Source organism: Tursiops truncatus, chromosome 16 (assembly GCF_011762595.2).
Source record: "Tursiops truncatus isolate mTurTru1 chromosome 16, mTurTru1.mat.Y, whole genome shotgun sequence".
NCBI classification, from domain to species: domain Eukaryota; kingdom Metazoa; phylum Chordata; class Mammalia; order Artiodactyla; family Delphinidae; genus Tursiops; species Tursiops truncatus.
The window spans coordinates 59,089,709-59,116,226 of NC_047049.1; the positions used below are offsets into that span (position 1 = coordinate 59,089,709).

Here is a 26,518-nt window from a genome sequence, read left to right on the forward strand (position 1 = left end):
TTCAGTCTGTATGTGTCTCTAGGTCTGAAGTGGGTCTCTTGTAGACAGCATATATATGGGTCTCGTTTTTGTATCCATTCAGCCAATCTGTGTCTTTTGGTGGGAGCATTTAGTCCATTTACATTTAAGGTAATTATCGATATGTATGTTCCTATTCCCATTTTCTTAATTGTTTTGGGTTCGTTATTGTAGGACTTTTCCTTCTCTTGTGTTTCTTGCCTAGAGAAGTTCCTTTAGCATTTGTTGTAAAGCTGGTTTGGTGGTGCTGAACTCTCTCAGCTTTTGCTTGTCTGTAAAGGTTTTAGTTTCTCCATCAAATCTGAATGAGATCCTTGCTGGGTGGAGTAATCTTGGTTGCCGGTTTATCTCCTTCATCACTTTAAATATGTCCTGCCAGTCCCTTCTGGCTTGTAGAGTTTCTGCTGGGGATTCCCTTGTGTGTTATTTGTTGTTTTTCCCTTGCTGCTTTTAATATGTTTTCTTTGTATTTAATTTTTGACAGTTTGATTAATATGTGTCTTGGCATATTTGTCCTTGGATTTATCCTGTGTGGGACTCTCTGTGCTTCCTGGACTTGATTATTTCCTTTCCCATATTAGCGAAGTTTTCAACTATAATCTCTTCAAATATTTTCTCAGTCCCTTTCTTTTTCTCTTCTTCTTCTGGGACCCCTATAATTCGAATGTTGGTGCGTTTAATGTTGTCCCAGAGGTCTCTGAGACTGTCCTCAGTTCTTTTCATTCTTTTTTCTTTCTTCTGCTCTGCAGTAGTTATTTCCACTATTTTATCTTCCAGGTCACTTATCCGTTCTTCTGCCTCAGTTATTCTGCTATTGATCCCTTCTAGAGTATTTTTAATCTCATTTATTGTGTTGTTCATAGTTGTTTGTTTCATCTTTAGTTCTTCTAGGTCCTTGTTAAATGTTTCTTGCATTTTGTCTATTCTATTTCCACGATTTTGGATCATCTTTACTATCATTATTCTGAATTCTTTTTCAGGTAGACTGCCTGTTTCCTCTTCATTTGTTAGGTCTGGTGGGTTTTAATCTTTCTCCTTCATCTGCTGTGTGTTTTTCTGTCTTCTCATTTTGCTTATCTTACTGTATTTGGGTCTCCTTTTTGCAGGCTGCAGGTTCGTAGTTCCCGTTGTTTTTGGTGTCTGTCCCCAGTGGCTAAGGTTGGTTCAGTGGGTTGTGTAGGCTTCCTGGTGGAGGGGACTAGTGCCTGTGTTCTGGTGGATGAGGCTGGATCTTGTCTTTCTGGTGGGCAGGTCCACGTCTGGTGGTGTGTTTTGGGGTGTCTGTGGACTTATTATGATTTTAGGCATCCTCTCTGCTAATGGGTGGGTTTGTGTTCCTGTCTTGCTAGTTGTTTGGCATAGGGTCTCCAGCACTGTAGCTTGCTGGTCGTTGAGTGAAGCTGGGTGCTGGTATTGAGATGGAGATCTCTGGGAGATTTTCGCCATTTGATATTATGTGGAGCTGGGAGGTCTCTTGTGGACCAGTGTCCTGAAGTTGGCTCTCCCACCTCAGAGGCACAGCACTTCCTCCTGGCTGCAGCACCAAGAGCCTTTCATCCACATGGCTCAGAATAAAAGGGAGAAAAAGTAGAAAGAAAGAATTAGTAGAAGTAGAAAGAAAGAAAGAAAGAAAGGAAGGAAGGAGGGAGGGAGGGAAGGAGGGAGGAAGGAAAAAAAGAAGATAAAGTAAAATAAAATAAGATAAAATATAATAAAGTTATTAAAATAAAAATAATTATTAAGAAAAAAATTTAAAAAACGGACGGATAGAACCCTAGGACAAATGGTGGAAGCAAAGCTATACAGACAAAATCTCACACAGAAGCATACACATACACACTCACAAAAAAGGAAAAGGGGAAAAAAGTCATAAATCTTGCTCTCAAAGCCCACCTCCTCAATTTGGGATGATTCGTTGTCTATTAAGGTATTCCACAGATGCAGGGTTCATCAAGTTGATTGTGCAGCTTTAATCCGCTGCTTCTGAGGCTGCTGGGAGAGATTTCCCTTTCTCATCTCTGTTCTCACAGCTCCCAGGGGCTCAGCTTTGGATTTGGCCCCGCCTCTGCGTGTAGGTCGCCGGAGGGCATCTGTTCTTCATTCAGACAGGACGGGGTTAAAGGAGCAGCTGCTTCGGGGACTCTGGCTCACTCAGGCCGGGGGGTGGGGGGCGGGGAGGGGGGGCACGGAGTGCGGGGCAAGCCTGCGGCGGCAGAGGCCGGCGTGACGTTACACCAGCCTGAGGCGCGCCGTGCATTCTCCCGGGGAAGTTGTCCCTCGATCCCGGGACCCTGGCAGTGGCAAGCTGCACAGGCTCCCTGGAAGGGGGGTGTGGACAGTGACCTGTGCTCGCATACAGGCTTGTTGGTGGCGGCAGCAGCAGCCTTAGCGTCTCATGCCCGTCTCTGGGGTCCGCGCTTTTAGCCGCGGCTCGCGCCCTTCTCTGGAGCTCCTTTAAGCAGGCAGGTCCAGACTCTTTCCCGGACTCCCTCCCGGCTAGCCGTGGTGCACTAACCCCCTGCAGGCTGTGTTCAGACCGCCAACCCCAGTCCTCTCCCTGCGCTGCGACCGAAGTCCGAGCCTCAGCTCCCAGCCCCGCCGCCCCGGCGGGTGAGCAGACAAGCCTCTCGGGCTGGTGAGTGCCGGTCGGCACTGATCCTCCGTGCGGGAATCGCTCCGCTTTCCCCTCCGCACCCCTGTTGCTGTGCACTCCTCCACGGCCCTGATGCTTTTCCCCTCGCTACCTGCAGTCTCCGCCCGCGAAGGGGCTTCCTAGTGTGTGGAAACCTTTCCTCCTTCACAGCTCCCTCCCACTGGTGCAGGTCCCGTCCCTATCCTTTTGTCTCTGTTTATTCTTTTTTCTTTTGCCATACCCAGGTACGTGGGGAGTTTCTTGCCTTTTGGGAGGTCTGAGGTCTTCTGCCAGCGTTCAGTAGGTGCTCTGTAGGAGTTGTTCCACGTGTAGATGTATTTCTGGTGTATCTGTGGGGAGGAAGGTGATCTCCCCGTCTTACTCTTCCGTCATCTTCCCTTCGTCTCCTTGTTTTTCATTTAAATTTACAAGTAAGGAATATGTTCACTTTAAGTTTCTTGACATATAACACTATCATTAGATATTTTAAATTAAGTTGTTAAATTTGTTTAATTGTTCATTTGATAGGCAAAAACTGGCTATTTATTTCAGTTTTTTTGTGTCCTTGAATACCAATGAGTGGGTTGTTTTTGTTTTTTTGGGGTTTAGTTAACTATAGTTCCTCTTTTGTGGCTTTCTGGTTTATTACTCCACTTATCTACTAACATCTTAGTAGTGTTCTTACTGATTTGTAGGAGTTCCTTAAATGAGCTCTGTTTTCTTTAGTTTCCTAGTTTGTAGTTAATTTTTAAAAAACATACATAAACCTAAATTATTTTGCGTATATAATTCCATCTGGCTTTTGATAGGTTGTCTTATCATTTTTAAGTTTAAAATTTCTTCTCTCCTTTCAGAGATCCAATAACTTTTCCTTTTGTTGTTTTTTTTGTTGTTGATTATAACTCTTTATTCCATTTAGAATAAAGCAGTTTTCAAGCTTCTTTTTTGTAATTTCTGTAGGCTAATGGTTCTTGATTCATTGTGAGGTTTAAGGATGATAAAAGTTGACAGAAACTTTAGGGACAAAATATATTTTAGCAGTGAAAAAAATGATAAGCTCTTACCTGACAAATGTAAACTTTCTCATCAGAGTTAAACGTTTAGACAACATTTCTGATTAGCCTTCTGTTAGTACAGCAGAAGCATTTGTATTTGCTGGAAATAACATTTATTTATGAAGAAATTATGGCAGAAATCTGTTTAAACAGTGAGAAAATTCTAGACTGTTCAGACAGCCCAGGATTTTGAAAAAGTCTTGTGCTTTGGCAGGAACCCAGGAGAGGATGTGTCTGCATCTGCTGCATGCTAGAAGCCTTCCCAAAGAGTTACTGTAAAGCAGCCAAGAGAACAGTGTATTTCACTACTGTGTGGTTCTGGAAGTAACTGGAAGTTTGCAGACTTGAGGGAGGAGACTTAGGAGTACTTCCAGGAGGTCAGTGTCAGTTTCTGTGGTGACCTATTTTTAGTGATTCAAGTTAAGGAAAAGTGTTTTGTGTGTGTATGTGTGTAATAGGGAGTTTTCCAATATGGCCTTGAACCTGTTGCTTTAGGAGAAGCCACTTGGGAAGAGTCAGAGGTGCCTGTACCAAAGAGGAATAGGGTGACAAGTCAGAATAACCAGTGGGTGTCTGTTATTGGGGCGAATGGTACTGCAGTTGTAATTTATTTTCCTGTAAGGTAATAAAGGAGAAGGACTTAAAGTCCATGTATGTTGTGGAGAAGGAGCAAGAGAAGAGTGCTAACAGGGCCTTTGGGAAAGCAAGGTAAAAAACTTTCTACTGGTTAGTTGATAATCTGCATCTGCCATGAAGAATCCATTCCAGAAAAGACAGCCCTACGGGGGACAAAGCAAAAAAGACAGAAGGGCTTTGCTGCCAGGTTTTAGAAAAAAATGCCACAACTTTGTACTGGGCTAAGGATTTTTTACATAGAACACAGTAGGTAAGAGAAAAAGCTCAGCATTGGGCCCTTTGAGAGAAATTGCTAGATTAAATCGACAGGGTTGGTTGGTATTTTTTTTTTTAATTCTGTACAACTTTTAAAAAATAAAACAGCTTTATTGAGATATAATTCATATACCACACTATTCACCCATGTTCATGCTTGCGTACTTTTTAGTACTTTCACAGTGTTCTTCAACAGTTGATCACCACCGTATATTTTAGAACGTTTTCATCACCCCAATATCTGCAACTTTTAATTGAACTTATTTTAAAATTTAAGGCCATTGCAGGGAAAAGATGGAACAAGTTAGCAATTTAGAGGATTAATCAGAAAGCTCTGAAACCTTTTTTCCCTTTAAGCATATTCTAACATTTTATTTTATTTTATTTTAAATGTATTTCTGGCTGAGTCGGGTCTTTGTTGCTGCGCGCAGCCTTTCTCTAGTTGTGGCGAGCGGGGGCTACTCTTCATTGCAGTGCGTGGGCTTCTCACTGCGGTGGCTTCTCTTGTTGCAGAGCACGGGCTCTAGGCATGTGAGCTTCAGTAGCTGTGGCTCGTGGGCTCTAGAGCACAGGGTCAGTAGTTGTGGTGCACGGGCTTAGTTGCTCTGCGGCATGCGGGATCTTCCCGGACCAGGGCTCAAACCCATGTCCCCTGCATTGGCGGGCAGATTCTTAACCACTGCGCCACCAGAGAAGTCCTCTTTTTTAAAAATAATGGCCATATTTCTCTTATAGGTGTGCGATCCTGTAAAAGTAAGCCTCTGAAGATGATCTGGTGTATTTTAGTTGTAGGGTTTCTACTTCCCCAGTCTTTGGCTGATCCAGGCTTTTTTACTTCAATTGGTAAGTCTTAATTATTTTTTGTTGTTTTTGCATTTAAAAATTTACATTTTTTAGTGTTTTTAGATCAGTAAAAACCAATACATTTGTGTTCCCAGAGACTGAAACATTACTTCAGTCCCTGCCCCTGTAAAAGTCTCTCTCATTTTTAAATTCAATTGTTTTCTTTAAATTATTTTCTCTGATTACAAAAGGAATACATTTTCAGATTAGAAATTTATGAAAATTTAGAAAAGCATACCAAAGAAAATTCTCTGGTAATGAGTCCACCCAGCAAATCATTTAATGTATATACTTAGTCTTTTATGTTTTCCTATATACATACTTCATATGTCTTAAAAGAGAAGTTTTCTGTCATCTTGTTGACCAGTTCTACCCTCACATGATTGTGGAGCTAAATAAAACACAAACAAGTACTATAGTTATGAAACCTCATTTTGGGATGTAAAATGATGAGTTCTGTTTTCCCCTTATGAATAACTAAATATGGATATTTGAATTGCAGTTGAGAAGTATACTTTTTGTTAGTGTGGTCTTTGTTTATTGAATAAAAATTTAGTTCTAAGTAGTTTCAAAACCACAAAAAGGTGAGAGGGGAGGTAGGGAAGAAGAAACATTGATCCTTAGAAAGTAAGGTTTTGAAATTAAAAAATAAATTTTTAGATGACAGACAATTTGTCGATATGGTCCAAGCTTACAGAATTAAGTAGCTTGAAAATTTGAATTGGAACACATGATTAGAAGAGTTTCCGGCTTTATTTTTATTTATCTGGTTTTTAAAAAAGGAAAAAAAGAAAAAAAAATGATGCTCTCTCCAACATATCTGATTCATGCCAGGTAAGTCCTCTCAGAATGAAGCATTCTCAATCATTCTTATATTATTCAAAAATACTTGTTTTGACCAGTATGGGTATTTGATTACTTTCTTCCCTTTTTCTCCTTCTAGGTCAGATGACTGATTTGATCCGTACTGAAAAAGATCTGGTGACTTCCCTGAAAGACTATATTAAGGCAGAAGAGGACAAATTAGAACAAATAAAAAAGTAAGCAAAGTGTTTTACTTATTATGACTCTGATTCCACCTTCATGTTTTCTTGGTAGAGCTAAAACATTCTTTGAGTGAAAGTGAAAGCCCTCTGTCAGTCTTAAAAGGCCAGTTGAAATGGCTAAAGTAGGAGCACAGAAAACAGAAGTTAGGCCCAGGCCAAGACTTCAGTTGAAGAATATGGATTGAGATAAGAATATAAATGGGTATGGGTCATTGACTGACATTTTTTTTCAATGGTTGCTAATATCTTCTATCCTCTTCTAACCTCCCTAATCAAGCTACCTTCTGGAGCAATTTTCCACTGCTATTTATCCTTCAGTCCTATGGTTCCATTCTAGAGATTACAGTGATAAGTATAGTATTATTTAATTGATATAGTTTTTCCTTAAATGCTAATTTATTTATTTAAATTTATTTATTTATTTATGGCTGCGTTGGCTCTTTGTTGCTGTGTGCGGGCTTTCTCTTGTTGTGGCGAGTGGGAACTACTGTTTGTTGCGTGCGTGGGCTTCTCATTGCAGTGGCTTCTCTTGTTGCAGAGCACAGGCTCTAGGCGTGCGGGCTTCAGTAGCTGTGGCACGTGGGCTCAGTAGTTGTGGCTTGCGGGCTCTAGAGTGCAGGCTCAGTAGTTTTGGTGCATGGGCTTAGTTGCTCTGCGGCATGTGGAAATCTTCCCAGACCAGGGCTGGAACCCATGTACCCTGCATTGACAGGCGGATTCTTAACCACTGCGCCACCAGGGAAGTCCCCTAATTTATTTTTAATTGACTCAGGTTCATATTTAATTCTGACCTGAGAGTTCCTAACCTTTGTTTAATGAGTAGCTAAGTATTCGGTTTTTTTGTTTTAAAATACAGTTTCTAGATACTGAATATAAAATTTTGCTGTAAGTTTGATTTAAATGAACATGTAACTGATATTGGATTGGGCTGATTACTTTGTAATAATCAATTATTTGGCTTTAAGGACCTGTAGGGAAATGAATTTTTAGATTCTTACTAGAGGGATCCAATCACAACTTTTACTAAGATAGGTTATGTTTACTGTAACCATTTGGGAGAAACAAAACTAAAACAAAAAGTCTTGTAGTTATATTTTGATTTTGCCAAGTTAGATTTTATCTGTAAGAGAATCTTGCTCTTTAAAAATCCTTTGTAATTTTACTTTTAAAAGGATTTTAAGTATAGTTTTAACTCAAAACCCTCTAATCTTTTTGAGTGCTTTACTAGTCTTCTTCCTCATTGAGTGTGTATATACTTTATGTAGATTCCACTTATGTCTTACGTTTTTAGATGGGCAGAGAAGTTAGATCAGCTAACCAGCACAGCAACAAAAGATCCAGAAGGATTTGTTGGACACCCTGTAAATGCATTTAAGTTAATGAAACGTCTGAACACTGAGTGGAGTGAGTTGGAGAATCTGGTCCTTAAGGATATGTCAGATGGTAAGTCAGATGGTAAGACTAATGAGCCAAAAAAAAAGTAAGGCTTTTTTGCTACCACCTGTAGACATGCCAGAAGAAGTGATAAATTCAGTTCCCAGAACATCAGGTGTTCAGCCTTGTAACTGAATTATTGCTGAGATGTATTTGATTTGACTAGAGTTAATTTAGTCTACATCCTGAATTCTTGATTTAAAAAAAAGATGAATAAAAACTGGAAATAAAGAAAGATAGAACTTTATTGTTAAAATGTAATTTCTGCTCTTCATTTAACATGGTCCTTTTTGCTTTGAAATCTAAAAAAGTGAATCAATGGTTTGGCATACAGCTTCATTTCTGAGGGTAATTGTTTTCATTTTAGGATTACCTTCAGATTTAAAAAATTTTATGGGTAAGTCTTTATCTTCTAATCAATTTTTAATGTACTGGGAGTGATACTAATAAGGAAAAATGTTAGCTGTGTTTTACATAGTACTTTGAAGCTTAGGATTGTTTTGTTTAACATAGACAATAAATTTAAAAATTGAGGCTGCAAACAGTAATAATGAATGTCTTTCTAATTGAAACAATAAAATTGTAGTTGAAGTATTGAGATCTTTTAGATATTTTAGTAACAGACACAGAAAACTAAGGCTGGAGTTTAATGAAGTAGAGGTATTATGCTTTAGTACATAGTGTTTATTTGTTGAATGATTGAAGGTGGCAAAAAAAAGAGAGACAGAACTGAGCCAACTGTGTAATAAAGCACTCCAAGTGTGCTTTCAAGTATTTGTGAGCAGTAAACTAAACTATTACGCATAGGACAGGAAACCTTGAAAAGAAAAATTAAGGCAAGCACTTGTGAATACTTCTTTGAGATGAAAAGGAAATAGTACCTGTGATTATTTGTTGTCATATAACACCATGAGAACATTTTTTTTTTTTTTTTGCGGTACGCGGGCCTCTCACCGCTGTGGCCTCTCCCGTTGCGGAGCACAAGCTCCGGACGCGCAGGCCCAGCGGCCATGGCTCACGGGCCCAGCTGCTCCGCGGCATGTGGGATCTTCCCGGAATGGGGCACGAACTCGTGTCCCCTGCATCAGCAGGCGGACTCTCAACCACTGCGCCACCAGGGAAGCCCCATGAGAACATTTTTAAGATCATATATGTATGCGTTTGTATACATATATACATATGCACACACATTTGTTTATTATTTTTTAAAAAAAATCTAAAAAAAAAAATCTCAAGTATGAACTAAGTTTTTTTATAAAATAAACCTTAAGACTTAGGCGTTTTAATCTGTGGCAGTCATCCCATAATGCTATAATAGATATACGTTTTTTCTTTTTATTAGAGAGGATTTAAGTTACTTCACAGATTTTGGTTTGGGGCATAAAATCGTTCCAGTCTTCTGTAAAACTTGCTTGTAAAATTGCATGTGGATATTGTGACTAGGAGTTGGTCTTAAAACTAATGCTTTAATATGGACTTAGGCCTCTTCCATCTAGTTGTTCATCTGTACATTTCAATTAACATAAAAATGCCTGGCCTTTTGATGATCAAAGTATGCATAGTTGATTATAAGTAAAGGAGAATGGAGGGAAGTCTCGTACCTAATTTTGATTTGCAAATGATGACACATGTTATTAAAATTTTAAATCACTTTTTGTTGTATTGATTTCTTAAGGAGTATTTAGCATCTCTTCTCCTTAGGAGTTATATAGTTACCAGTGATTAGTTTCTTAGTTTTATTTTTGCTGTATTTTATGTAAAACCTTTTAAAATTAATATTAGGATTTATAGAGTGCAAACCATGATGATGAACACTATATTTAATAATTAAACAGATCTAAATATATTTTAATAAACTAGCTTACCTGATACTCTTACATATATAATAAATGTCTCTTCCTTCTCCTTAAAGAATTCTACCAAACTTTATATATTTACACATTTATGTGATATGTGGCACATGGAAGAAGAAAACATAACTTTAAGAGTGTACATTTTGCTTACTGTTATCTGAAAGTATAATTGGTTGCCAGTGAACATCGTTTTCAAATCTTTAAATGTTCACTTTTCAAGCTTAGTGGAGGCTGTGTTGTATAATTAAAAACTCTATTATGTTAGTTGATCTTTACCTATTAATACAAATATAATTTATGCAATGACCTCAGATTACTTAAGCAACATTAAAAATGGTTTGGGAAGATGAACAACTTAGAGGTATGTCAAGTCTCGTTAATTTTTTCTTGTTACACATGGTATGGTGGAAAATTATAATAAAATAGATTTTGAAAAATCCTTTTAAGACTATATTGGAAAATGGAAGTCTGTGAGGTTCTAAAGTCTTTTTTCTTCCAATTTTATTGAGATATAATTGACATACAGTACCGTATAAAGTGTACAGCACAATGATTTCACTTACACACATCATGGAATGATTATCACAGTAAATTTAGTGATCATCCATCACCTCATATAGATACAAAATTTAAAAAATAGAAAAAAATGCTTTTCCTTGTGATGAGAACTCTTAAGATGTACTCTCTTAACAACTTTCATATATAACATACAGCAGTGTTAATTATTTTTATTGTGTTGTACATTACATCCCTAGTACTTACTTATAACTGGAACTTTATACCTTTTGACAGCCTTCCTCCAGTTACCCTGCACACCCACCTTCTGCCTCTGATAACCATATATCTGATATCTTTTTGTATGAGTTTGTTTTTGAAATATAATTGACCTGCAACACTATGTTCCTGTTATACAAAATATTGATCCTGTATTTCTGTATATTTCAAAATGATCACCGTGATAAGTCTAGTTCTGATATGTCATCACCATACAAAGATATTACATAGTTATTGACTATATTTCCCACACTGTACATTTCATACCCGTGTTTAGACTCTTTTTTTTTCCCCCCCTATTTTAAGGTTTTATCTCTAACCTAACCATTCAGAGACAGTACTTCCCTAATGATGAAGATCAGGTTGGGGCAGCCAAAGCTCTGTTGCGTCTCCAGGATACCTACAATTTGGATACAGATACCATCTCAAAGGGTGATCTTCCAGGTAAGAATTACTGTAGTCTATAAAAATCCTATCACTTGGCTTCTCCGTTCAGTCCATTAGGGCAGTGTTAATATAAAAAGACTTCCGTATTTTAAGATTTTTAACTTCACTTTGTTTCACAGCCTTTGAGGACAAAACAACCCTTTGTCTAGGACTGAATAGTTGTGGATAAGCTGCTAGCTTGTTACTGTGAAAGCTTATAATTATAGAGACTAACTTAAGTAGGCAATTTTAGCATGTAAGAAAAAGAAACAACCAGTTTTCCAAATGTCTGTCTTTAGAATACCCAGTATTTGTGCGTTAAGTTATAAGGAAATTGATAATCAAAGTTTATATATTCAGTAATTTAAAACCAAGACATGTTGAGTATGTACTGATTTTTAGTGTTCTACAGTGTGAAGCATCCTGCTTTCTGACCTATTTTCAGCAAAACCCTCTTTTTTTAAGTTACAGCTGATTTCATGATAATTTGCTTAAATTTATTGTGAAAAAAACATAAAACAAAATTTACCATCTTAACCAATTTTAAATGTGCAGTTTATGGTATTAAGTACATTTGCATTATTATGCAACCATCATTACCATCCATCTGCATAGCTCTTTTCATCTTGTGAAACTGAATCGCTATACTTGTTAAACAATAACTCCCCAGATCCCACTTACTCAGCCACTGGCAACCATCATTCTACTTTCTGTCTCTATGACTTTGACTTAAGTACCTCATATAAGTAGAATCATACAGCGTTTGTGTTTTTGTGACTGGCTTATGTCACTTAGTATAATGTCCTCAAGGGCTGTAGTATACGTCGGAACTTCCTTCATTTTTAAGGCTGAATAATAATCCATTGTGTATATACCATATTTTGCTTATCCATTCATCTGTTGATGGATACTTGGGTTCCTTCCACACATCAGCTATTGTGAATAATGCTGCTGTGAACATGGGTGTGCAAATAGCTCTTCAAGACAATGTCTTTTATTCTTTGAGTATATACCCAGAAGTGGAATTGCTGTGTCATATGATAATTCTGTTTTTAATTTTTGAGGAGCCACCATACTCTTTTCCATAGTAGATATACCATTTTACATTCCCACCAACAGTGCATAAGGGCTCCAGTTTCTCCACATCCTTGCCAACACTTGTTATTTTCTTTTTTTTTTCTGATAGTAGCCACTCTAGTGGGTGGTATCTCATTGCAGTTCTGCATTTCCCCAATTATCAGTGATGTTGAGCATCTTTTCATGTACTTATTAGCAGCCGCCTGTACATCTTCTTTGAAGAAATATCTATTCGAGTCCTTTGTTTTTTTTTTTTTTTTTTGCGGTACACGGGCCTCTCACTGCTGTGGCCTCTCCCGTTGCAGAGCACAGGCTCAGTGGACATGGCTTACGGGCCCAGCCGCTCCGCAGCATGTGGGATCTTCCCGGACCGGGGCACGAACCCGTGTCCCCTGCGTTGGCAGGTGGACTCCCAACCACTGCGCCACCAGGGAAGCCCTGTCTATTTTTTAATTGGGTTATTCATTCTTTATTGTTGAGTTTTAGAGGTTCTCTATATATTCTGGATATTAATTCCTTATGAGATGTATGATTTGCAAATATTTTCTCCTATTCTGTGGGTTGCCTTTTTACTCCATTGATATTGTGCTTTGTATCCAAATTTTTAAATTTTTACAAAGTCCAATTTGTTTATTTTTTCTTTTTTTGCCTGTGCCTTTAGGGTCATATACAAGAAATCATTGCCCAATCCAATGTTATAAAGCTTTTGTCCTATGTTTTCTTCTAAGAGTTTTATTGTTTTAGGTGTTATATTTAGGTCCTTGATTTATTTTGAGTTAATTTTTACATGTGGTATTAGGTAAGGGTTCAACTTCATTCTTTTGCATGTGGATATTCGGTTCTCCCAGCACCATTTGTTGAAAAGACCATCCTTTCCCCATTGAATGGTCTTGCCATGCTTGTCAAAAATCATTTGACCATATATACAAAGGTTTACTTCTGCCTCTGTATTCCATTAGTCTGTAAGTCTGTCTTTATGCTGATAACACACTATTTGATTATTGTAGCTTTGTAGTAAGTTTTGAAATTAGGAGGTGTGAGTCTTCTGGTTTTGTTCTTCTTTTTTAAGATTGTTTTGGTTATTCTGGGTCCCTTGAGATTCCGTATGAATTTTAGGATGGGTTTTTCTGTTTCTGTTTTTAGTATTTTGATAGAGATTGTGTTGAATCTGTAGATTGCTTTGGGTAGTATTAACATTTTAACAATCCATGAATCATGGTCTTCCGATCCATGAACATGGGATGTGTTTTCCATTTATTTATGTTGTCTTTCAGCAGTTTTTTTGTAGTTTTTCACTGTATGTCTTTCATCTCCTTGGTTAAGTTAATTCCTAAGTATGTTATACTTAGACTTCTTTTAGTAATTTTCTTTTAGATTGTTCATTATTGGTACATAGAAATGCAACTGATTTTTCTGTGTTGTCTTTGCATCCTGCTACTTGGCTGAATTCATTTATTAGTTCTAACAAGTTTTTTGTGGAATCCTTAGGATTTTCTAACCTAAGATAATTTTATCTGCTGGGTATTCCCTGGTGGTCCAGTGCTTAGGACTCCATGCTTTCACTGCCGAGGGTGCAGGTTCAATCCCTGGTTGGGGAACTCAGATCCCACAAGCAGCGCAGTGTGGCAGAAAAAAGATAATGTTATCTGTGAACAGAGATCATTTTACTTCTTCCTTTCCAGTTTGGGCACCTTTGAGCTTGTTCTTGCCTAGTTGCCCTGGCTAGAACTTCCAAGTACTAAGTTGAATAGAAGTGGCGAAAGTGGGCATCCTTGTTCTTGTTCTTGATCTCAAAGGAAAAGCTTTCAATCTTTGACCATTGAGTGGGTTTTTCAAATATATCTTTTATTATGTTAAGGTAGTTTCCTTCTATTCCTAGTTTGTTGAGTGTTTTTTATCATGAAAGAATACTGAATTTTGTCAGTTGTTTTTTCTGCATGAATTGAGATGATCGTATTTTTTTCCTTTATTCCGTTAATGTGGTGCATTACATTGATCGATATTCATATGTTGAAACATCCTTGCATTCCAGGAATAAGTTCTACTTGGTCATGGTGTATAATCATTTTAATATTATATGCTGCTGAATTCTGTTTGCTAGTATTTTGTTGAGGATTTTTACATCAGTGTTCATAAGCGATATTGGTCTGTAGTTTTCTTGTAGTGTCTTTTTCTGGCTTTGGTATAAAGGATAATGCTGGCCTCATAGAATGAGATAGGAAGTATTCTTTCCTCTCTTTTTGAAAAGTTTGAGAAGGATTGGTATTAGTTCTTCTTTAAATGTTTGGTAGAATTCTCTGGTGAAGCCATTAGGTCCAGGGCTTTTCTTTTGTCAGGAGACTTTCGATTACTGATTGTCTCATTACTAGCTATAGGTCTATTCAGATTTTCTATTTTTTTCTAAGTCTTGGTAGGTTTTGTGTTTTTAGGAATCTGTCCATTTCATCTAGGTTATTCAATTTGTTGGTGTACAGTTTTTCATAGAACTCTCTTATAATCCTTTGTATTTCTGTAGAATCAATAGTAGTATCCCCACTTTTATTTCTGATTTTAGTAATTTGAATGTTTTCTTAGTCCATGTAGCTAAAGGATTGTCAATTTTGTTGACAAAATTCTTTTCAAAGAACCATCTTTTGTTTTCATTAATTTTCTCTATTGTTTTTCTTTTACTTCTCCTTTAATATTTCCTTTCTTCTGCTAGCTTTGGGTTAAGTTTGTCCTTGTTTTTCTAGCTTTTAGGTTGTTGATTTGAGATCTTTCTTCTTTTTTAATATAAGCATTATAACTATAAATTTCTCCCTTAGCTCTGCTTTCATTGTGTCCCATAAGTTTTGGTATTTTGTGTTTTCATTTTCATTTGTCTTTAAGTATTTTCGAATTTTCCCTGTGATTTCTTCTTTGATCCATTAGTTGTTAAAGAGTGTGTTGTTTAATTTCTGCAAAATTTGAAGTTTTCCAGTTTTACTTGTGTTACTAATATCTAACTTCACATGATAATTTACTTTTGCCATCTCTCACTTTTTCTGTGAGTGTGTGGCTTACCCCATTACTACCTTCTTGTCATTATCAACTAGAGAAATAAAATATATTACCTCTATCATCATACTGAAATTGATTTTCTCCTTAAGAAAATATAGTGGGATGAGTTACTTGTTAAGGTGTTTTTCTTGCTCATTTTCCTAAATTTGCAGTGAAGTATCAAGTGGAAAAACTAACCATGGTATAATATTAAATAAAATTTCCTTTAAGCTGCAATGTAATTTCATCAAGTTGGACTTCCAAAAAAGTACAAATTTGCAAATTTTATTTTCTGTTTCTACTAATATGGTACATTATAACACTTCTGAAGATCACAACTTTGTTTTGTTTGGTTTTTTAAATTAATAATTAATTAATTTGGTTGCACCAGGTCTTAGTTCCGGTAAGCAGCTCCTGAGTTGTGGTGTGTGGGCTTCTTAGTTGCAGCTCACAGGCTCCTTAGTTGTGGCTTGCAGGCTCCTTAGTTGTGGCTCGCCAGCTCCTTAGTTGTGGCATGCAAACTCTTAGTTGAAGCATGCATGTGGAATCTAGTTCCCTGACCAGGGATTGAACCTGGGCTCCCGGCATTGGGAGTGTGGAGTCTTATCCACTGCGCCACGAGGGAAGTCCTGCCTTATGTTTTTTAGTTCACCTCTGGTTTAAAACATCAATTTGTTTAATAGATATTAACTATTTAATGTTTATTTAATATCTACTTAACATAATAACCATTATGTTAAGTACTAAGGATGTGATAATGAATAACACTGCTTTTGCCCTTAGGATACTTATCTTATGATATGGTATGATGAATGCCTAGATGCAGATAACTTAGGATACTGTGGGAGCACATAGGAGAAAACTTAATTTTGGACTTGAGAAGAGAGAGGCATAAAGTAAGACTTCCTGGAATACAGGATATTTTTTAAAATTGAGATGTAATGGACAAGGAATTAGCTAGGAAATTGGGGGAGGGGGGGAAATAGTGGGCATGAGAAAAATATTCCAAACAGAACATATATATAGGCCAGAGAGGAGAGAGCATTTTATATCAGATATCTAACAAGTAGTTTGTTCAAGGGGTGAGTGCATGAACAGTGGGAGGGAGTTGGTTTTGTGAGAGTAGTGAGAGATGAGGCTAGATAGGTAAGCAGAAGCCATCTCCTGATGAACTTTGTAAGTCATGTGGAGGAGTTTGAAGTGTTCTGAGTGCAATGAGAAGCTATTGAAAAGTTTTAAACAGGGAGGTTATATAATTTTCATTTTAGAAATATCATTCTGGCTGCAGAATGGATTCAGATCTGGGGGTAGGGACAAAGAAATCAGGGAGGAGGCTGTTGGAAAAATTAAGTAAGAGGTGATAGTGGTAGCTTAGGTTATTTCCAGTTTTTTGCAGGACCAAGGTTCAACAGACATCTTTATGTCTTCTTGTGTCTATTACACACATAAAAGAGTTTCTCTTGGATATAAGCTTCTCAAACTTTACTAGATGTGGCCAGATTGTTCTCCAGAGCAGATGTACCAATTAATGCTCTCACCCGCAATGTATGGGAGTTCCCATTTCTTCATACCCTTGCCAACACTTGGCTTTGTCAGATTTAAAATTATAGCAGTTGAGGTGTGAAGCGATAGGGATGAGGGTAGGGGGAAGGATGATTCGTTTTTTTTAATTGCCCTCCCCCCAAAATCAGAGAAATGCTTATTTCAGTGGATTTATATTGATGCCATGTAACTCCTTGATTAATTTTGTCTGTTTCTTTCTCCTTTTTGGGCCTACCTTTTGAAATGCTTTCTTGATATTTTAATATAAAATCTGATAAGTTAAATGGATTTTAGCATTAATGATGCCTTTACAGTTCATATAGACTGTTCCTTTAGTTTCAGGTTGTTCCTAACCCTGATTTGTTGAGTAGATTTTTAGCTTCCGGAGATATTACACTTTTGGTGGGGGGGCGGTGAAGTAGAAAAGAATAGCTTTATTGCTTTGCCAGGCAAAGGGGGGTACCACAGCGGGCTAATGCCCTCAAAACTGTGTGTCCCCTACACTTTTCTTTTTGGATAGAAAATGTCTTATATATAAAATTTGATTTACTTCAGGTGGAAGTTGAAGGTTCTTCTTGGTCATTTGCATCACTATCTTGGTTAGCTGATAAGGTTAACTACATCAAGCAGTAGATTCTCTGCACATCTCTGGAGTGCACTCAGCTATGAGTGTACCATAGTGCCTCTGATGCAAGACGTCAACTTCCCAAGTGTATGCATTTTAAACATATTTGTCCCTTACAAATCAAGTTTTTGTCCACTAAATGTTCCTATAAATAATAGTGTAAGAATTTTTAAATTAAATCTCCAAGTTTATGGATGAGCCACAAAAAACGTATTTCTAAGTAAATTTTCCTATACTATTTTATTTCCTATTCCTGTTTTCCTATATTATAGTTTATATTGTGATAATAAATTAAAAGGACTCTTTTTGGTGTTAGTTTTAACTGTAAATTTGGGTTACTACATTTGGTTTGACGGGCTAACATCAGTCATCCGTGCCACTTCCTTTGAACCAAAGGAATTTGCAGCTTATTCTTTTTTCTCATCAAATTCTATTTGTGCTTTGCATGAAAGTTTTTTATAGTCTTTTTCTGCCAACATCACTTTCCTTATCTCATTTTCTTTGTCTTCTTGTCCATTTACTTTTTCTTTTCATGTTCTCTATTTTGGAAGCAGCCTTCCCTTTCAAATGCTACATCACTTCATTTTCATTTTCTTCTTTAATACAATTCCTAGGCATTTTGCCTTTGATAATTGTGAATAGATCAATAGGTAAGATAACCAGAGATACTTTAACTACCAAGGCAGAATAGCTAAAGATACTCTACTATCCCCATTGTGCTTTCAGATAATGTGGCCAGGATATCAGGTCATGTAAAAAATATTTCTGGTGCTCTCTACGGGTATTAATGGCATACTCTCCTCTTGTGCCTTTTGTATGTCCCTGAGAAAAAACATTCTTAATTACTGCTTTGTAAGCTCATCTTAGAACTGTATTCCAGTTCTCATAACTGAAAAATAATAGGAGAGTCAAAATTCAGTATGTTTCCTTTGTTTCTGAAATTGTGTCATGTTAAACTATTAATAAGTTAGTTTCTTGGTATCCTTTTCTAGATTAGAGTGTGGAGTAGAGAGTTAGTAACTGTCAAAGTATGGATCTTCATCTTCATTTTAGTAGTACACTGATAATCTGTTACTATCCATAAGTGACTAACAGGAGGCAAAAAAAAAAAAAATAGTGAATGGAGGTAGTTGTATGATTTGAATATTTAATTGTATTGGTCCATGTGATCCTCCAGTGCATACATCTCCATGCTAGGACTGTGCTTGGTACTAGAATGTAACAGGTCATATCCTCAGACCAGGGCATGCTATGCCCTAGACAGTGAATGTCTGATCACTAGCAAAATGTGCCCATGATTTTATTTCCTCTTTTTTTTTTTTTTTTTTCGCGGTATGCGGGCCTCTCACTGTTGTGGCCTCTCCCGTTGTGGAGCAGAGGCTCCGGATGCGCAGGCTCAGCGGCCATGGCTCACAGGCCCAGCCGCTCCGCGGCATGTGGGATCTTCCCGGACCAGGGCACAAACCTGTGTCCCCTGCATTGGCAGGCGGACTCTCAACCACTGCGCCACCAGGGAAGCCCTTTATTTCCTCTTAATTTATTTCTCATGAACTCCTTTTCTGCTAGCACTTAAAAAAAAAAAATGTTGACACCATTGGATAGGTTATAGCTAAGTCTGGTTTTAGCCAATTTACTGCCTTGTTGAAGTATAGTCAATCAAAAGTTATTAAGGAAAACACCATTGTATTCCTTTTTCTACCAGTTTCCTTTGTGATGTTATCAGACATATCAGACATACGTTTCTTTTGGTTAAATACCTAGAAGTGAATTCTCTGGGTTGCATGGTAGGTATATATTTAATTTTGAAGAAACCACCAAATTGTTGTACCATTTTTTATATACTCTGGTCATCAGTGTATGAGAGTTTCAGTTCCTTCACATACTTGCAAACACTTGTGACTAAGTCCTCCAACTATGTTCTTTGTTAAAATTGCTTTGGCTATTCTAAATTCTTTGGATTTCCATATAAATCTTAGGATCAGCTTGTCAGTTTCTACAAAAATGCCTGTAGGAAATTTTATTAGGGTTGTTTTGAATCTTGGGGAGAATTTGGGCAGCACTGTCATTTTAAAAAGATAATTTTCTAATCCATGAGCATGCTATCTCTTTGTTTATTTAGGTCAGAAAACTTGGTATAGGAGATAAGATATTTTGACATTAACATTAAACCACTGTGAGTCTCACATTTATTGTTTGAACGTTGGTATCAAAAGTTGGAAAAAATTTTCTTTTTCTTTCTCCCCTCCTCCTTTTCCTCCTCCTCCTTCTTCTACATCTTTCTCACTGAAAGCAAATTTATCACAGGCTCAGTTTTTAATTCATATCCTATCTTTGTCCTCTTCTGTTGTTCAGAAACTTTATATTGTTTTGGTTTCCGTTATATTTAGAAATGTGTTGACAAATGAAACATGATGACACATTGTCCAATACAGGAACATGAAACTGTACCTAGCATAGTGGGCAGTATCCGTTTTGAGGTCTGACATAATACCTTTTTCATTGGATTGCCATGAGAATCAAATGGGCTAAAAAGCCTGTGAGAACTAAAGCCTGTGAGAACTAAAACTGCAAAATGCTGTTATTAATGTTTTATTTAAAAGAGGTGCCCAAATAAACTTTTTAAAAATTGAGACATAATTGACATAGAACATTGTATTAGTTTTGGGTGTACAACATGACGCGGATATGTACGTATTGTGAGATGATCACCACAAGATGTTTAGTTAACATCCACCATCACACATAGTTACAAAAAAATTTTTTCTTATGATGAGGACTTTTAAGATCTACTCTTCCAGCAACTTTTAAATATAGAATACAGTATTATTAACCATAGTCACCGTGCTATACATTACATCCCCAGGACTTATTTATCATATAACTGGGAGTTTGTACCTTTTGACCACCTTCACCATTTCTCTCATATTAGTTTTAGTCATGCAGAACTTTTTATCTTCTTTCAAAGTCCAAACTATACTAATAAGGTCCACTGACAGAAGTCTCACTTTCATTTCTGTACTCCTCAACCTGTTCCTTTCTTCTTCCTATATGTAACTACCACTTTATTAGCTTTTTCATTTCCACTGTTTCTTTTTGAAAATATAAGCAAATGTATATATATTCCTGTTTCCTTTCAACATCAGCACAGAAGGCAGCATGGTATAAATACTTCCTGTACTTTGGCATTTTAATTTATTGATATGTTCTGGATAGTACTTCATATCCTATATAGAAATCCTCCTCATTTCTTTTTACAGCTGCATGTTACTCTGTTTTGTGGAGTTACCATAGTTTATTTAACTGGGCGCCTATTGATGGACATCTGGTTTGTTTGCAGTCTTTTGCTTTTATAAAAATAATACTTCCATTAACCTTGTGCATATATTATTTTGTTTTTTTGCTAAGTGATCTTTGGGATATTTTTTCTAGAAGTGATGCCATTGAATCAAAGAGGAAATACATAGGAAATTTTGCTAACATTGTCCCAGTTTCCCCCCATAATGGTTCTGTCATTTTGTATTTCTAGCAGCAATATATGAGAGTGCCTATTTCCCCACAGCATCACAAAAAATTTCAAACTTTGAGATTTTTGCCAATCTGATGGCTCACTTTTCTTTAAATGTATACCAATTTCTTTGGTTATCTTTTTTTTTTTTTTTTTTTTTTGGTACCTCAGACTTCTCTTTTGGAATTGTTTTGTTCCTCCTTGAAACAAATCCTTAAGAAGCCCTTGCATGTACTTTGTTTGGCTTATTATTCTCTATGCTTTCTGAATCTGAAGTTTCATGTATTCTAATGCTAGAATATTGTCCACCAATATTTCTTTAAATAGTGCCTTTTCCACATTCTGTTGTCTTCTTCTGACACATGCTGTTGTCTTCTGTCTTCTTATTTTTTCTTTCTTGTCTTTTAACTAGAACTTCATATGTATTCCTCCTCTCTGCTGCATCCTGGGTAGTTTATCCCATGGTAATTTATTCAGTTCTCACTTCTTGGTTTATTATTCTCTTTTTTTTGTTGTGTCTAACTTGCTGTTTAACCTGACCAATATGTCTTTATTTCATTGATAATATTTTTAATTTCTGGAAGTTCTATTTCTTCCCCCCACTCAAATCTGCCTGGTCTTTTTTAGGGTATCTTACATGTTCATATTTTCTATTTTTTAAAAAATTCTTTAAACATTTTAATCATAGTTGTTTTGTATTCTTAATCTGATAACACCAACATCTGAAGACTGTCTAATACTGGTTTTTAATAGTTTTTGCTAATTTTGCTCATAGTGGCTTGTTTGATCATGTGCTTTGTGATTTTGGATTGTATGCATTTCTTCAGATTGTGTGTTGGAATATTGCAAAACCTGAGGTGAGGGTGCATTTTGCAGAGTATAAATGTTGCTTCTGCCAGTTGTCCTACTGCATTACCAACCTACGACTACTTTAAGTTAAATTCTTGGCTTTAGTTTTCCAGACCATGGAGATAGCATATGTTTGAAATGAAAACCTCCCTGAAAGCGTGCCTGTGGAGTTCTAAGGGATTGTTTTTCACCTACCTGCAGTGAAGACTGAGAAAAACAAGTTCTTTTGTTGTTTCTCTTTGCCAGCTGACAGAGTTTTTTTTCTAGTTCATTCTCCCATTCAAGATGTAGTTCTTCAAGGGTCTGCTTTGTCACTTTGCATGGGCCTGAGGCTTTATCTCCTGTCCCTTTCTTGGTGGTTAAAAATCAAGCTTCTAGTATTCTGATCTAGTGACTGCCTCCAGAGGAGATGCAGCTTCATCCTCTGCTTACCTCTCTAGGTTTCAAGTTCCTTTTTGGTTTTGGCCCTAAGAAATTTGCTTAATTCCTGTGAACTTGGCCATAGTACAAATGGATAATTGTTACATTTAATTCAGCATTTCTAGGTAGAGTCGACCCTTGAACAATGCTGGGGTTAGGGGTGCTGACCCCCCTGAGCAGTTGAAAATCTGCGTGTCTATTTTGACTCTCCCAAAACTTAACTACCAATAGACTACTGCTGACTGGAAGGCTTACTGATAATTTAAACAGTTGATTAACACATATTTTGTATGTTACATGTATTATATACTGTATTTTTACAATAAAGTAAGCTAGAGAAAAGAAAATGTTATTAATAAAATCATAAGGAAGAAAAAATACATTTACAGTACATACATGTATTTATTGAAAAAAATCCACGTATAAGTGGACTCATGCAGTTCAAACCCTTGTTGTTCAGGGGTCAACTGTGTTTTATATCAGAAGCAATTCCCTCCCCACCACCCCAGAATATGTGGTCCAGATGTAATTTTCTCTCTGTTGCTTACTTAACATGGTATACACAAAAAACAAAATACTCAGGCTCTTAAAGTCTCCACTTAACTCATCTGATTTACTGTTTATAAAAATGCAGTGTTATATGGTTGCTATCATTCAGAGTATATTTTTTACATTTATTTCTTTCTATAGTTCTTTCTCTCTTTTTCCTTATTCTTATGAAAGTAATGGTAATTGTACAATATTTGAAACAAATAGTCAATAATAAAAAGACAAGTAACCAAATTTTTAAATGGGCAAAAGGATTTGAATAGACATTTTTCCAAAGATGATATACAGATGGCCAATAAACATGTGAAAAGATGCTCAACATCATTTAGGGAAATAAAATTTAAAAACCACGATGAAATACTACATCATACCCACAATGGCTATAATAAAGGTGGACAATAACAAGTACTGGTGAGGATGTAGAGAAATCAGAACCCTCATACATTGCTGGTAGGATTGTAAAAAGGTGCAGCCACTTTAGAAAACAGTTTGGCAGTTTCTGAAAATGTTAAGCGTAGAGTTGACATAAGACCCAGCAATTCCACTGGTACATATACTCAAGAGTAATGAAAAAATGTGTCCACAGAAAAACTTGTACATGAATGTTCACAGTAGCATTATTAATAAAAGCCAAAAAAGTGGAAACAACTCAAATGTCCATCAACTGATAAGCAAAATGTAGTCTATCCCAATGGACTAGTATTTGGCAATAAAAAGAACCTTGAAAACATTATGCTGAGTGAAGGAGTCCAGTCACAGAAGACCATATGTTGTGTGATTCCATTTATGTGAGATAGCCAGAATAGGCAAACCTACAGATACAGAAAGTAGATTAGTGGTGTGTAGGGATAGGGCAGGAAAGGGGAGATGATGGGTAGTGACTGCTTAAGGTTACAGAGTTTCTTTTTGGGGTGATGAAAATGATCTAAAATTAGATTATGGTGATGGTTGTACAACTCTGTGAATATACTAAAAACTATTGGATTCTTTAACTGGGTGAACTTTATGGTATGTAAATTACATACCATTAGTGCTTTTGAAAAGGGTTACTGTAGGGGAAGGGAAGAGGGGAAAGAATCAATTGACAGGTTTGTCTCTCTTCCTGTCCATTTATCCCTTGCCCAGATTGTTGGTTAAGAGTTAGATATATCTCATATGGTGATTCCCGCTGTGTTGGAAAATTGCATGCTTCGACTTAATTGATGTTTCATTTTGGTATGATGGCTGATAATTGAAGTCTCGGGTTCTATAGGTCCTACGTTACCTATTAGCTGTGTGATCCTTGCCATGTTTCACTACCTTGTAGATTGTTCCTTTGTTTATAAACTTAGGATAATTCCTGCTTTTCCTACCTCAGAAGGTTGTTGTGAGGTTCAAATGAGAGGGAGATAGTACTTTGAAAGCTGTGTTGTCCTAAATAAGTATATAATAGTATTAAGATTCCTAAAGTTCTCTGTATTTTGTTTCCATAGGAGTAAAACACAAATCATTTCTAACAGTTGAGGACTGTTTTGAGTTGGGCAAAGTGGCCTACACAGAAGCAGATTATTACCATACAGAACTGTGGATGGAACAAGCACTAAGACAGCTGGATGAAGGCGAGGTTTCTACAATTGATAAAGTCTCTGTTCTAGATTATTTGAGCTATGCCGTGTACCAGCAGGGAGACCTAGATAAAGCACTTTTGCTCACAAAGAAGCTTCTTGAACTAGGTATGTTAATTTGGCCTAATTCAAGGTTAAACATGTATTGGTGGATATATAGATATACTAATTATAATTATGTGTGACTGTATATATTTGTCATATAGCTTTGGTACTTTTTATTTGTCGTAAGTCAGGAGCTCATCTGTCAGACATACTTTATCTTTCTGTTTATCCTCTAAATAAATGGCGACTGGTCTTTCTCACCTAATAGTACTACAACAGTAGCTGTGTTTCTCTGCTCTGTACTCTTCAGGAATTTCAAAATTGGACCTAACCTAGCTAACTCAGTCAAAAATATTTGTTTACCCTGTTGCATATTAAATATTGACTCGTGTTCTTTGAAGGAAGTTTTTGGTTTATTGCATTTCATATTCAGAAATAGTGATTTGAAATGTCAACCTAAATAAAAAGGTAAAATGAGGCAAACTCAAAATTGTCAAAAACATGAGTTTAGTAATAGCAGAGGAATTGCATTCAGGACCTGCAAAATGTAGGAAGCTACAGGTGAGTCCATTGAGGGATTGGGGTAGGCTGTGTTTATGGGCAGGGAATGTAAAGAGGGGAAAGTTCAGTTAGAGTCTGTTCAAATCAAAAACAAATGGGGACTAGCGTTGAACATTCCCTAAGCAGATAAAACCAGTCCAGTCATACAAACAAGCTCAATTCAGCTTACTTTTTTTTTTTTTTTTTTGATGGTACGCGGGCCTCTCACCGCTGTGGCCTCTCCTGTCGCGGAGCACAGGCTCCGGACGCGCAGGCTCAGCAGCCATGGCTCACGGGCATATGGGATCTTCCCGGACCGGGGCACGAACCCGTGTCCCCTGCATTGGCAGGCGGACTCTCAACCACTGCGCCACCAGGGAAGCCCTCAGCTTACTTTTAACACCAGCTCAACTTGGGTGATTTATTGTTCATGCCCCTGGAAACCATAAGCAACATTTCCTAAGATTGATATGAGGCAACCCTTGACCAATTCCCTGTAATTTAAGAAAATTCCAATATTATCAGTTTTCTGAAAATCAGGCATTTATGGGAAATCAGTCTCTCAGTCCTTAAGTTTTGTGGTCCTGAGGGCACATGCATGAGATTTTCCATTTTATATCCTCTGGTTGAAATTCTTTCATAGAAATAAATAGACTGGAAGTATATTTGATTGTCATATTCAAATGTTAGGAAAATATGATATCTTATGAAGATTTTACCACTAGTGTTTTGAACAGAGATATAGTATTTCTGTAAGTATGAGCCAGGGGCCACATGCATCAGAATTACTTGGATACTTGTTAGAAATGAAAATTCCTTGATCTCCATACCAGACCTACTAACTCAGAATCTGTGGTGGAGTTGTATGCTAAAAAAATTCATGTGGTCTTTGGTGTATAACGAAGCTTTAAAACTTAAAAAAAATTCTTTTTATGAATAGGTAAATATGTGTATATTAGGAGAGTTGAACAGTTCAAAAACATTGGTCATCTGAAAATAAGCTTTTTTTTTTTTTTTTTTTTTTTTTGCGGTACGCCGGCCTCTCACTGCTGTGGCCTCTCCCGTTGCGGAGCACAGGCTCTGGAAGCGCATGCTCAGCGGCCACGGCTCACGGGCCTAGCCGCTCCACGGCATGTGGGATCTTCCCGGACCGAGGCACGAACCCGTGTCCCCTGCATCGGCAGGCGGACTCTCAACCACTGCGCCCAGGGAAGCCCTGAAAATAAGCTTTTGATAATTAGGTTATTTCTTAGTTGAGTGAATTAATAAATTGAGATATTAATTCAATTACCCTTTTTTCCCCAGTATTTTTTAGTGATATTTTTCCTCCTGACTTAAAAAATACTTCATTCATTGTAGAAAAAAATACAGAATAGTCATCACTCAGAGCCAGTCACTCAGAGATACCCACCAATTTTTTTGTTTCCTCGTAGTATACCCCCTCCCCTCTTTTCCCTTTCTTTTACAAAAGTAGACTCATATTGTGTGTATCACAACATATATTATGAGCAGTTTCTCAAAGACGAAGTATTTTACAAATCTAAGGCTAGATTTTTTAAACACTTCAATTAATGTCACAAGTGAAATTTCTGTGTTCTGTTCTGTCTTTTTCATTTGTGTGTGTCTGGTGGTTTGGATTTTTTTTCTCCTGGATGGGTGGAGTAGTCCTCCTTTCCCCTACTAAAAGATAGCTAACAATTATGACTAGCAATTCCAAGGCAGTTAGTGGATTCTGGCTTATTTGAAAATTATATTTTTAGTTTCTCTTTTCC

General features: G+C 37.0%; 1 protein-coding gene across 5 annotated transcripts in view; it reads left to right on the forward strand.

Moving 5' to 3' along the window:
- P4HA1 (prolyl 4-hydroxylase subunit alpha 1) overlaps positions 1–26,518 on the forward strand; it is a 92,731-nt gene that overhangs the window by 27,013 nt on the left and 39,200 nt on the right. For 3 of the 5 annotated variants that reach the window (XM_019936095.3, XM_073793476.1, XM_019936094.3), the window contains 5 exons: positions 5,332–5,439; positions 6,383–6,479; positions 7,777–7,928; positions 10,853–10,990; positions 24,030–24,269. In XM_019936095.3, coding sequence (XP_019791654.1) covers positions 5,364–5,439; positions 6,383–6,479; positions 7,777–7,928; positions 10,853–10,990; positions 24,030–24,269 — 703 coding nt within the window. In that variant the 5' untranslated portion in view covers positions 5,332–5,363. Of the gene's footprint in view, positions 1–3,953; positions 4,083–5,331; positions 5,440–6,382; positions 6,480–7,776; positions 7,929–10,852; positions 10,991–24,029; positions 24,270–26,518 lie in introns of those variants that run through there. The other 2 variants (XM_073793477.1, XM_073793475.1) reach the window with 2 other exon arrangements.